Consider the following 13,597-nt stretch of genomic DNA (forward strand, 5'->3'; position numbering starts at 1 on the left):
GATGGGAGCGTGCTCAGTGCCTCTTCGTCCCAGTGCCCTGGAAGGAGAGTGAACTGAACCCCACAGGGATCCTGTCCCTGACCTCAAAGTCAGGCCGTTCATTTAGGTGTGGAAGGACAGTGTTGGGGGGGACTAACTTTAGCTCCTGCCCTTTGAAAACCTTGGCCCTGCCCTCCTGACTCTCGATCCAGCCTTAACGGAATGGCCGGCCCTCTCGTTACGGCTTGTTCCTGCCGTCAGCGGGAGCGCTGCCTGAGGAAGGACCACGGGACTGGGGCCATGAACGTATTCTGGCAGAATCAATCCTATGGACAGGTCATACTGGTACTTCGGGCTCCTTTAACCCTGAGCTCCGATGGGTGCTGGCAGGGCATCTGCAGTGCCCTGGCCCTGGAGAATGGGGCAGACTGACTCTGCCTGCGGCGTGGCTGACGGGGGTAATTCCCGGCCCGTGGAGATGTCTGCCCACTAGGCCTGCTGGAGCAAGTCCGCTATAAATGAGAGCAGGGCTGCGATGGCCGCACCTGAGTGTGCCTCCAGCTAATCCCCTAGATGGCCATATGGGCTGCGGCCACTAGGCATTCGCTCCGGCAGAGCTAGCGTGGGCACTGCTACCCCAGCTGGGATTTCCACCTGCCCTGTAGACGTACCCTAGAGATTAGAGATTAGTCTCTGAAGCCAGCAAGTCACCAGGTCACATGTTAATTACCCTGGGGCCCATGCCGGGGGTATCATTGCTGTTGATTTGACTGTTTCCGTAGTGCCATAGGTGAGCATGGGAATGGAGCTAGGATGTAGCCAGAAGCCCCTTACGTGTGGGGCAAGGTCACCGTGGGGTGAGATCAGCGGCCCAATCAGTGTCACTGGGTGTTGAACAAGAGTCCTGGGGTGGGGGCCTGGCTTAGGGGCCCCTGTGGGTGAAGCCTTGGGGTGTGGAGGATGGCTGGTCCAGGAGCGCCTAAAGTGGGAGCCCTGGGGACCTGGCTGATTTGGAAAGAGAAGCCCGTGCCTTGAGATGGCCGTGACCTCGAGGCCCAGTCCCACTCACCTTACGCACCTGAGCCTGCACAGTTTGAACGTCCCATATGTGGGACTCTCTGGTCCAGCAACATTCACGGTGTGGCAGGGCCACGGATGTTGCTGGACCAAAGATCCCTGGAAGTGGGAGCGGGATCCAGCTGAGAGAATGTGGGGGACTGGGGAGCCCCCACTGGGTGAGCAGTGGCTGGGCCAGATAGCAGCTGGGGAACCCCCGGCATCAACAGGGCCAGGTGCCAGCCGGGGAACTCCCGCCCCCGCTGGGGAAGCCCCCAGCAGCAGGTGGCCCAGCTGTGGAACCCAAGGAAACCCCCTTTGGCAGCAGGGCTGGGGTAACCGGGTAGCCCTGGCTAGGGAACTCCCCCACTGAAGTGGGCTGGCTGAGGAACCCCAGGGAATCCCCAGGGACAGTGAAGCCGACAGTGGCCAGGCAGTCCCAGCTGGGATCCTGGGGGCAGTGTGCGGTCAGCAAGGCAAGGGACTTTGCTGGCCAGTGTTAGCAGGGCCAGCAGCAGGGCAGGGAGCCCCAGGGGGAGGCGCCCAGGAGTGGGGCAGCCAGTAGGCTGGTCTGGCAAACTCCCTGGTTCGGCAAACTCCCTGCTTCGGGACCGCTCAGGTCCTGAGGGTGCCGGACCAGGGAGGTCCAACTTGTCCAAAGCTGACCAGACCATAGAGTTGTAGGATCAGACCCCAAGTGAATGGAGGAGGACCCGCAAAAGGGAGAGGATGTAGATGGAATGCCCAGCCTGCCCGGAAGGGAAATTCGCGATGTACACCTATAGCTACAATCCAGGTATGAAAAACCCTCGTCTCTGGCAGCCCAGCCCAGCCCAGCCCAGCCCCACCCCACCTTGGAACTGGGCCGTTAAAGTGCAGTGAGTTGCATGCCTTGGCTAAGCCACTGAGCGGCACCGAGCTCTGCAAGGGAGGGCCAGCCGCAGGATCTGAGAGTGAGCATGAGCCCCTTGTCTCTTGCAGGTTCCCTGTAACTGCCACCAGCCGAGCTGCCATGGGTGACTTGCCCTCCTGGCTCCATGCTTTGCTCAGTTCCCCCTGCCCGGCCCAGCGGGTTCTGCCCCATGGTGGGCTTCACGTAGGGAGGGCCCTGTTAGTTCTATGCGGTGCGGCATGGACAAGAGCAGCCAGGGGTGCCCAAGGACGGGTGTGGCCCATTTGTACCGGCACGCTCCGCTCAGATGGGCCCGGGGCTGCTCTCCGAAGATTCATGACCCGGGAGCCTCTCTGGTTTGGGGCAGCAAGAGGAGTCTTTGGAGAGTGAGTGGAGCAGCAAGGTCTTCCTCTGCTCCTCCCCTCAGCTGAGCCCAACCTGCTGTGTGGATGGAGATTGCCCTAGGCCACACCCAGGGAGCAGGCCAGACTGCAGATGGCCGGCTGCATGCACAGGCAGCATACAAACGGGTACAACGTCTCTCCCTCCGTAGGAAGTCTTAGCGAGCTCCATGGAAGCTGGGTGCCCACGTTCAACAACAAACACACTGGCTGTGTCTAGACTGGCAAGTTTTTCCGCAAAATCATCTGCTTTTGCGGAAAAACTTGCCAGCTGTCTACACTGGCCGCTTGAATTTCCGCAAAAGCACTGACGATCTCATGTAAGATTGTCCGTGCTTTTGCGGAAATACTATGCTGCTCCCGTTCGGGCTTTTTCCAAAAGACTTTTGCGCAAAAGGGCCAGTGTAGACAGCGGAGATTTCTTTTCCGCAAAAAAGCCCCAGTTGCGAAAATGGCGATCGGGGCTTTTTTGCGCAAAAGCGCATCTAAATTGGCCACGGATGCTTTTCCACAAAAAGTGCTTTTGCAGAAAAGCGTCCGTGCCAATCTAGACGCTCTTTTCCAAAAATGCTTTTAACGGAAAACTTTTCCGTTAAAAGCATTTCCGGAAAATCGTGCCAGTGTAGACGTAGCCACTTTCTTTGTAGTGGCTACACACGAAATCAGAGCACCTGTCTTTCTTGTTGGGCAGCCAAACCCCAGAGACACAAGCTGTCCATGCTCAGGTCAAGTGACACGTTCTTTTCCTAGGCAGGTTACCAGTTCGGGCTAGATGCTGCTGGTGTTGGCTGTGTTCCGAAGCTCCTTGCTGCTTTAGTAGCCCTGCTGAAATCAGCAGAGCATCTCCCTGAGTAAGACACTGCTCATCTCAGTAACCATGCCAGGACCTGCCCCTTCGGGATGAGCATCTGCTGGGAACGTGCATCACTGGGTACAATTCTGTGATGAATGTTTCCGTGTGAAAAATCGTCACTGTTTTATTGTAGGCCATTCTGCACCCGCCGGATTGTTTTATTCCTCATCCACGCTTGGGAAATGAGAGGCTGCGTTTTGAAACGCTGCGGAAATGTACATTTCCGTGTGCATATTGGGCTTGGCCTGAAGGGAAATTGGAAGGCATTCAAAAGGCGGGAGTCTCTGCCCGAAAACGGGAAACACCTTCGAATGAAGGCGTTCAGACTCAGCTGGGCTCGCATGGCAGCATGTGGGGTAAAACGGTGTTGAATGAGAGGGCATCGATTAGTCATGTTTTTCCTGCCAACATATTTGCCACGATAACTGGCCCATTTTTGAAATCTTCCTTCTAGTGATAGGGGGCAGGGAAGAGATGTTTGTTCTTTCAGAAAAATGTGGAAAGCGAACCCTCTGTTGCTAGCTGTCATACAACCCACTGAGCAGTTGAGCCTACGGTGGTTTGGTTAGTGTCGGCAACTTTCTCTGTACCCACATTTCAGATAAATCGGAGGCCTGGGGCCTTCTTCAGATGACCCAGGTGGCTCAAGAAACCTCAGCTGGCTTGCAGCAAGTCCCAGTTAAGATATAAATAATCTCCAGCATTCAGTAGACATGGGGATAGCTACTTAGGCCAAGTCTTCAGTCTGGGGAAGATCAGCACTGCCGCGATCAATCTTTCAGAAGTCAATTTAGAAGGTCTAGTTAAGACCCACTAAATTGAACTCAGAGGGTGCTCCCGGTACTCCTGCTTCTGTGAGGAATAAGAGAAGCTGACGGGAGCATTTGCGCCCATCGGCCTCCCACTGTGCGGAAGGCAGGGAAACTCGAAGGTACGTTGACTCCAGCTACGGTCATTAACATGGCTCGAGTTGCGTATCTTGATTTGACAGTCCCTTTTGGTGTAGACCTGGCCTTAGTTCTTTGGGGGCAGAGGCCATCTTTTGGTTCTGTGTGTGTCCAGCAGGGCTCTGAGGACCTACTCTAATACCAGACAGGCAGAGGTCTCTGAACGGCAGTGCATTAAGGAATGATAGTTGAGGGCTGTGGTTTAAGTACAGGGCTTTTGGATTTTACATTATTAAATAGATCAAAGGGGATTCCCTCCAGGGGCATTTCCCCTGAGTTGGTCTTTGATGTTATACACACAGTAACCCATGCCCAGCCCCACATGCGCTGTTTTTCTTCTCCTTTCACCGATGCTGTTGTGCACCCACGCTCTCCACCAATGCCCATGCTCAGTAGAAGGAGAGGGAAGCAGCTAGGACCCTGTCCATGCTTGTCCTGAAACCACGTTAGTCAATCCATATTTCAACACAGCCTGGCTTAGCCGGGTGCTAACAAAGGGAATCCATGGGAGTTTTGTCATTCGTTACAGTCAGAAAGGGATCAAGTGCACAGCCAAGTTAGATGTTGTTTCACCAAACCATCCGAACAGCCTGAATCACAGCTTCCAAGCACCTTCCCTGCATTTTGAGACTGACCCTCACAACATAAACACCCCCCCCCCCGTACCGCAACCCCCTTCAAATAAACCGGAGCCTGAAACGATCAGATCAAACTGTAACCCACACCGAGTTGAACACCCCCAAAAGGACAGTGCCACAGACTCTGTGAAATGCACAAGGGCCTTTGCTGTAGCTGTTGGCACTCAGACGCTGCCCAGATCGAGGGCATCACATGGCTCATCTCTCGCTGCTCTAGCCAGGGATCCTGGGTTAACACTGCATTAGAAAGACCTCCTACAACTCTTGCTATTATGGGTTCAGTAACACGTCCAGAGGGTCTAGACCAGCGGTTTTCAAGCTTTTTTTCTCATGACCCAGTTGAAGAAAATTGTTGATGCCCACAACCCAATATAATGTGACCAGACTGGGCTCCAGGGTGGGGCTGCGGAGGAGCTTTGGCGTGTAGGAGGGGGCTCCGGCTTTGGGGGAGGATCAAGGCTGTGGTGGGAGGGGCTTACCTCGAGTGGCTTCCAGTCAGGGGTACAGCGAGGGCACTGAGGCATTTTCCTGCCTCTCCTGGCGCCGCAGATCAGGCTGCCCCCAGAAGCAGCCAGCAGCAGGTGGGAGTGTGGAGCTAGCGCTCAGGGCAGGGGCAGTGCACAGAGCCCTGTGCGCTCTCACCACCTGAGAGCCGAGCCTGCTGCCGGCTGCTTCTGGGGCGCAGCGCAGTCTGCGAGGCCAAGCCAGGCAGGGAGCTGCCTTAGCCCCCCCACTGCTCACCTGATCCCCTGCAGCCACGAGACCCGGTGCCCAACATTCCACCCCCCAGTATAAGGCCACAATCCCTAGTTCAAAAACCACTGGTCTAGACCAGTGATGGGCAACCTAGGGTGGTCAACGGGCCGCCTAAGTGGCCCTCCTCCATCTCAGTGGGCCACAAGATTGTCGTAACCAACCCGGTCTCCCGGGCCAGGGCAGTTTTGCTCACTGCGCTGGCATCCCTAGAATTTGCGGGGGGTGCCGATTGAACCGTAGCAGCGCTGGGATTGGCTGCAGAGGGAGCACACGGCTCTCAGTCAATATTGTGGGCAACCGCCACGCATCTCGCTTCACGCGCCTTTGCTTTACGTGTGTGTCACGTTAGTCACGCTGGTAGGAAAAACCCTACATCCAGCAGAATCTGGCTTCCCTGCGCAGTGGCAAACAAAAAGTCTCACGGGCCACGTAGAGAACCTGTCGGCTGCAGGTTGCCCACCACTGGTCTAGACAGTTTAAAATAGGAACAGGTCCTAGTTGGTACCTCGCAGGATGGATTGTATATGGTGCAGGCAGAAATCTCCCCTCCCATGGGTGTCCCCCGTATGGTACAGGCAGGAATAGCTGTTCTGGCCTCCAGACAGTCCCAATGCAGAGTCCTGGTAGAAATGCAGCCGTGTTAGTCTGGTGTAGCTGAAACAAAACACAAGACGATGTAGCATTTTAAAGACTAACAAGATGGTTTATTAGGTGATGAGCTTTCGTGGGCCAGACCCACTTCCTCAGATCAAATAGTGGAAGAAAATTTGGCACAACCATATACTGGCAGTCCCCGAGTTACGCGGATCCGACTTATGTCGGATCCGCAGTTACGAACGGGGCCCTCCCTCTCCCTGGTCTCCGGCAGACCAGGGAGAGGAAGCAAAGCGGCGGAACACGAGGGCAGCGGACAGCCCAGACGCGTCTGGGCTGTCTGCTGCCCGTGTGTTCCGCCGCTTTGCTCCCCGTCCCCCTGGTCTGCAGACCAGGGGGACGGGGAGCAAAGCAGAGCAAAGCCGCGGAGCCTGGGGTTCTTAAGTTGAATCTGTATGTAAGTCAGAACTGGCGTCCAGATTCAGCCGCTGTTGAAACTGATCAGTTTCAGCAGCGGCTGAATCTGGACGCCAGTTCCGACTTACATACAGATTCAACTTAAGAACAAACCTACAGTCCCTATCTTGTACGTAACCCGGGGACTGCCTGTATACCAATGGATACAATCAAAAAATGAACACATATGAAAAGGACAAATCAAATTTCAGAACAAAAGGGGCGGGGGCGGGGGCGGGGGTGAGTCCTGGGTGAGTCTCTTTGCCAGGTGAATTCCTTTCTGTTCTCTCCCCCTGGAGGCTGTTAGCAGGGGCTGTAGCTGGACAGGGAGTGGAGGAAGCATCACAGAATGTGTGGAATTTAGCACCGGTCTTGAGTCATCAATAGAATCCCATTCAGGGCTTTGTCAGCTCATCCTCCCAAAACCCACAAGGGATGAAGGTAGTGAATAAGAGAACTAGTACAGGCCCAGGCAGAGGAGTGGACTTAACCCTTTCCTCACCGGGCAATGGGGAATCCAGGCACCCAGCAATAACCAGGTCTTCCTCTTCACTTTCCCCTCCAGAATGCAGCTTTCTTGTCTCTTTGTTCTCTTAGGGCACTTAGGGTACATCTAGACTACAGGCTTTTGTCGACAGAGGCTTTGTTGACAGGTACCATCGACAAAGCTTCTATCGACAAAGAGCGTCTAGGCTACATCCAGTTCTGTCGACAAAGCAAGCCGCTTTGTCGACATGAGAGTGTAGACGCAAAGGACAGTGTAGATGCAATAACGCCTTCTGTCGACAGAACTCTGTCGACAAAAGGCATTATTCCTCGTAGACTGAGGTTTACCACTGTCGACAAACCTGCCGAGCTCTGTCGACGTTATGTCTATAGAACTCGGCGGTAGTGTAGATGCAGGTATAGTTTTGTCAACAAAAGTCCACTTTTGTCAACAAAAGCCTGTAGTCTAGACACACCCTTAGGGTACGTCTAGACTACAGGCTTTTGTTGACAGAGGCTTTGTCAACAGATACTGTCGACAAAGCTTCTGTTGACAAAGAGCGTCTAGACTACATCCAGTTCTGTTGACAAAGCAAGTCGCTTTGTCGACATGAGAGTGTAGACGCAAAGGACAGTGTAGATGCAATAACGCCTTCTGTCGACAGAACTCTGTCGACCAAAAGCATTAGTCCTCGTAGAATGAGGTTTTACCACCATCGACAAAACTGCCGTGTTCTGTCGATGTTATGTCAACAGAACTCAGCGGTAGTGTAGACGCAGGGATAGTTTTGTTGACAAAAGTCCACTTTTGTCGACAAAACCCTGTAGTCTAGACACACCCTTAGAGTCCCGGCCAGTCACCATGGCCCTTTGCCTTATATCAACGACTCACATTGGCCCAGGTCATGCCTCAAAGATCTGCTCATGGAAGTCTCGCGATGGAGGGGGGACGGAGATGAGGGGGGATTGCGCGAGGGGATCCTGGCAGAGCCTGCCTCCCTCAAGCCCACCACTTACGTTATTTGAATGAGAGGGGACCATCTGGGTCAGTAGAATTTCTCCTCAAAGGAAGGGTGCAGCATTAGGAGCACAGAAATGCCGCACGCGCTCAGACCAGAGCGGGCCCGTATTGGTCAACCCGCTCACACCTGTCGTGCTTTCCATTTTGTTCCCTCAGGTTCCTTGTCTTTGAAGCTGCCTCATCTGCTTGACGCGCCTTTGGAAAAGGAAAATCCCCCCAAAAGCTTCCTCCCTGACATTTCCTCAGTCTGGTCTTCCCCTCTCCTACTGTAGGAGACCCGGGAACTGCTGTGAAAGACAAAGATCCAAATGGTTTTCAGGAGCACTGCTAAAGACGTGTGATTCCTCCTTGGAAGGAGAAGCTGCCCCTGTTCTCCAGAACATCTGTACCCCAGAAAGCTCCCAGCTCAGGGCGAAGAACAGCTCGAGTCACCGGGACGTTCTCCCCTGTGACGGTGGATGACTCGATAGAGGTGTCCCAGTGCCCCCTGCGTACGAACAATAGACTGAGCGGTGAAACTCGTGGAAGGCCATGAAGCACTAAACCCTGCCCAACGAGCCTGCAGAACGAGCGCACAATGCTTAAAGCTACATTACTGCAGCCTTGTCTCCAACCTCAGCCTAGCCGCGTCGGGTCCAGTGACAGGAGCCACTGTGCTTATGGCTTTGGGACCCTAAAGGTGGACCCAGCAGAGAGCTATGGCCGCTTGGTTCTGCAGCAGGAGGAAGAGAAGGAAGAGCACCAAAGGCGCCAGCCGACTGGAGCCCTTTACCCTTTTAACCCGAAGGAGCGGGAGGAAAAGACTGAATTGTCGGGAGGAAAATGGAGAGAGCGTCTCCAGCAGGAGAGCTGGAATATCAACGGAGACGTGCTGGCGCCCAGATTCAACAGCTCTGGCGTGGCATCCACTGGTGGGTACCCGGCTACCAGAAAGGCCCTGAGGTCTGCTCCAGAGCTGCTTCCTTCTGCGGCAAGCGCTGACCCCAGCCACGAATGGAAAGTGGTGAAGGTGAAACGAGTCCTCATTTCCCCTGCCGGCCAGCCACGGAAAGCAAGTAAGCAAAGCGTCTTCTCGCCCCTATCCCACGCCGCTCTGCTCTGCTCTGCTCTGTGTCACTCAGGCTAAGCACAATAACTCGGGGCCTAACGTGGTATCTACCATAAGTAGAGTGATTTCCACACCTCCTCCAAGGAGAACTCCTGGCCTGCCTGCCCAGACAGACACAGGAAACCCCCCAACCTCCCTAATTGTCTCCCCAGGGGAAAACCCCATGTCATCTTCCCAGTGCCTGGCATTTAGTGATTACCACACAGAGAGAACAGATGGAAATCCCAAATCTTTCCAAGTGCAGGGGTGGGGGGGGTGTGATTTACAGGAAGCTTCCATCTCATGTTCCCTGATTAAAGGCCCGGCTGATGGATAGAGCTGCTGGAGTTTCTTGTGTCCTTTTCTGTCCAAGTGTGTGTGAATTCAGCGAGAGATGCCACTGGGTTACCCTCGCTCGGCCACTGCACCCCTCCCCTTAGCCACAGAGCAGACATGCCTCATCGTGGCCTTGTGGGAGGGAGGATGGCTTGTTCTCCTTGGCTTAGTGAGGCTGTGGGTCCTTTGCTGAAGGTACCAGGAAGAAGGCTGGCTCTGGCGGCTTTGTTTTTTTGTGATGCTGTCACCTGTCTGCTTGTAGCAAAGTGGCATGGCCTGTTCATTTCATCCCAGCCCCTGATCAGCTGTCGGAGAATAACTTGTGGTCACAACCCATCCTGGGTTCTGTTTGAGCCCACAAGCTAATGGCTCCATCCCCTTTGGCCAGCTATTCCCATGTATTTCCAGCTGTCATTTAAAAATCAGGTTCTTTATTTTAATTTCCTAATTTCCGACATTTCACTTCCTTCCACGCTCATTCAGCCAGGCTCACCTTTGCGTGGCTCTAACAGTCTTTCCTTTCTGGCTCTAATGACCCTTTGAACCACCATTTCAAAATGCAGCCATTTGCCAGGGTTACAACCACCGCCCGTCTGCCCACAACACCTCCACCCTTGCATTCTAGCTGTAGCTACATTTAGAAGCCTGTGGTAAACCAGTGTTCCCTGTGAGCTGTGCACTTGTGCAGCCACTCAGGAGAAACTCAAATACCACCCAGCTGATCAGCAGAGCGCCTTTGTGTTTCTATTGGTGGTGCACATTTGCACATGCTGTGGCGCACATAAAATTTATTCTGCACACAGAAGGAAAAGAGTAGGGGGAACACTGGTGGTAACCCCTGTCACAGGATTAGAACTGCTCTTGCAGGATTACAGATCCAGGAACCATTACTTTAACACATTTGCCATCATTCTTGATGGTTTGATGCCTGATCAGTTATTATCTCAATTATCAAATATTGCAAAAGTAGACAGGTCAATTGCACCTTGATTTGGAAGTACCCCTGCCCTCTTCTTATTGCAGCGATCCATATGGGCTTGGCTTTTCAAGGAACTAGTGATTAGGGGGAACTCTGGGTTTGGGTACCTGGCTTGAGAGGATTTAAAGATGCCTGATCTTCTGACAGCGCAGAGCCCCTGCCGTCTTAAAATCAAGCCCCTTTGAAAGACCGCAAGGTGTGCATCCTTCCATATTACCCAAAATGGAGGCCTCTTAAATCACTAGCTGCTTTGGAAACCGTACTATTTGTATGTGTGCGACATTAGCCACTCTGAGGGTAGCAGAGACACCATCGTGTAGGGGACTGTGAGACGCTCTGATCGTGTCCAGTCTGTTGTCATTCTCCATTCAGGACGGTAGCTCTGCTTTGATAAACGCCAGGGCGTATTGGCTCCAGCGTCGGCACATGCCACAATTTCAAGCACCCAGCTGGAATTTTAAATCAACTCAACAGGGTTTTATTGGAGACACTTTGTGAGGCCATGGTAAGTCACTGCTGGGAGCCATCGGAATTGCTACGACAACTCATGGGGAGGCCAGGTCCGTGTTTGGATGCAGGATCAGGCCCTCTTGCTTCAGGTGTGGAATAACCTGCCAGAGAAACTGAAGCTTTGTCAAGCAAAGGCCTGATTTGAGCCAGATCCCCCCAGCCATGTAAAAAGTGGGTTAAAAAGAGAGCACAGCTGGGTAGCTTTCAAAGTTTCCCCAGAAGAACCAGTGGGTGTTTTTCCTGTCCCTGATCCATGTCACTGTGGAAGAAAAGGGCTCCCAGAAAAGTCAAGGGACTCAAACCCAAATGCAGCACTTAGCACAGGTGCACCAGAGAGAGGAAGAGACCTGCTGCCATCTGCTGTCTCTTTGGGGGCCTTTGCGAGCTCCCCATACTGGTGTGAGAGTGGAAGGCCCAGCAGAAAGAGGTTCACGCCCGGCTCTGGTGGCAGTATCAGGACTGGTATCAGTATAGAGCTAGTGAAGCTGAATCTACTTTTGTTGGATCTGGCTTGAGGCTGGTCGGTGGAGCAGCTGGGAGCAAGGAAGGATTGTGCCACTCCGGCTGCATGCTGTGTTGGGTGAATTTCCCTCCTCGGGGCTGTGGCCTTGGTACTTTCCAGCAGCCTCAGCTTCCCTTTCAAATACACAAACCCAAACCCATGCCGAGAACAGACGCATGCAATGAAATGAAGTTTGCAGATGATACCAAACTGGGTGGGGTTGCGACTTCTTTGGAGGATAGGGACATAATTCAAAATGACCTTAGCAAGTTAGAGAAATGGTCAGAGGTAAACAGGATGAGGTTTAATAAAGAGAAATGCAAAGTGCTCCACTTAGGAAGGAACAATCAGTTCCATACATACAAGATGGGAAGCGACTGTCTAGGAAGGAGCATGGCAGAAAGGGATCTAGGGGTCATAGTGGACCACAAGTTGAATATGAGTCAACAGTGTGATGCTGTTGCAAAAAAAGCAAATATGATTCTAGGTTGTATCAACAGGTGTGTTGTAAGCAAAACTCGTGAAGTCATTCTGCCGCTCTACTCTGCACTAGTTAGGCCTCAGCTGGAGTTCTGTGTCCAGTTCTGGGCGCCACAATTCAAGAAAGATGTGGAGAAATTGGAAAGGGTACAGAGAAGAGCGACAAGAATGATTAAAGGTCTAGAGAACATGACCTATGAAGCCAGGCTTCATGAACTGGGCTTGTTTAGTTTGGAAAAAAGAAGATTAAGGGGGGACATGATAGCGGTTTTCAAATATCTAAAAGGGTGTCACAAGGAGGAAGAAGAAAATTTGTTCCTCTTGGTTTCTGAGGACAGGACAAGGAGTAATGGGCTTAAAGTGCAGCAGGGGAGGTTTAGATTGGACATTAGGAAAAAATTCCTAACTGTCAGGGTGGTCAAATATTGGAATAAATTGCCAAGGGAGGTGATGGAATCTCCCTCTCTGGAGATATTTAAGAACAGGTTAGATAGACATCTGTCAGGGATGGTGTAGATGGAGCTTGGTCCTGCCTTGAGGGCGGGGGGCTGGACTCGATGACCTCTCGAGGTCCCTTCCAGTCCTATGATTCTATGAAATCAAACCGAGGAGTCCGGCCCTCCCATCCCCCCAGTGCAGACGGACACAGGCAGGAATGCTGGCGAGGTGATTCTCGCCCCCGGCCTGGATATATATTTAAAGAATGCTTTTAAACCAACAGATGAAAGAGGCGGGATGCTATTTGGCCAGCGGGCTGATTTTCCTGGGACGAGCGCAGTGAGAAACCACGCTGTGCCTTGCCATTCCCCTGTACTCAGGGTAGGGGGTTGGGGCGGGGTGGCTCTCCACCTGGTAGAAATGGCAACAGGGTTTCTACACTGTCCTATAGGCCTTAACCCATCCAGACACACGTGCAGGGAGATCCTCTTTGCGGTCTTAGAGAGCTGACCTCCCATTGCCATCAGCTTGGGACCCCCCCACCCCCCACAGTCTATAAGCTGCTTATCCCCAGTACACCTGCCTGTGCTACTATCCCCATTCTGCAGTCGGGGAACTGAGGCACAGCGAGGCAAAGGCCAGGATCCGCAAAGATGGCTAGGCTCCCAATTCCCATTGACCTTAGGCACCTAAATCCTTTTGAGAATCTGGGTGTAAGTGACAAGGTCATACAAGAAGTCAGGAGCAGAGCAGGGAATCAAATCCAGGTTTTCAGTACCCTCACCAGTGGAGTGGAAGGATGCTCCAGTTAGGGCACTATTAGCCTAGGATTTCGGGGGCCTAGGTACAAGTCCTTGCTCCTCCACAGGTGACCTTGGGTAAGCCACATAGTCTCTCTGTGCCTCAGTTTCCCTTTCTGCAGAAGAAAGCCTTGATATGCTTCACATTGTGATATGCTGGTGACAGGGGCCTTATGTACCTAAGACGGCTAGATCAGCTGCTTTCTGTTAGCGGTCTGCCAAGAATGGGAGCTCCTCACACCTTCTCCGACAGGACAGGGAGTTTGTGGGATAATCCCCCCACCCCCTGCCACACCAGAGTAGAGCTGACAGTCCTAAGGAATGCCACCCTCCTCCCCATCAGTGTGAACAGGTGCAGTGCTGCACATTCTCACCCCCAGGGGTCA

General features: G+C 53.1%; 1 protein-coding gene across 3 annotated transcripts in view; it reads left to right on the forward strand.

Moving 5' to 3' along the window:
* The window catches only part of SYNPO (synaptopodin), a 67,343-nt gene that overhangs the window by 15,886 nt on the left and 37,860 nt on the right, over window positions 1-13,597 (forward strand). For all 3 annotated transcript variants that reach the window (XM_075900560.1, XM_075900564.1, XM_075900561.1), the window contains one exon: window positions 8,236-9,134. In XM_075900560.1, the coding sequence (XP_075756675.1) occupies window positions 8,657-9,134 (478 nt within the window). In that variant the 5' untranslated portion in view covers window positions 8,236-8,656. The remainder of the gene's footprint in view (window positions 1-8,235; window positions 9,135-13,597) is intronic.

This window comes from Pelodiscus sinensis, chromosome 17 (genome assembly GCF_049634645.1).
Source record: "Pelodiscus sinensis isolate JC-2024 chromosome 17, ASM4963464v1, whole genome shotgun sequence".
Lineage (NCBI taxonomy): Eukaryota > Metazoa > Chordata > Testudines > Trionychidae > Pelodiscus > Pelodiscus sinensis.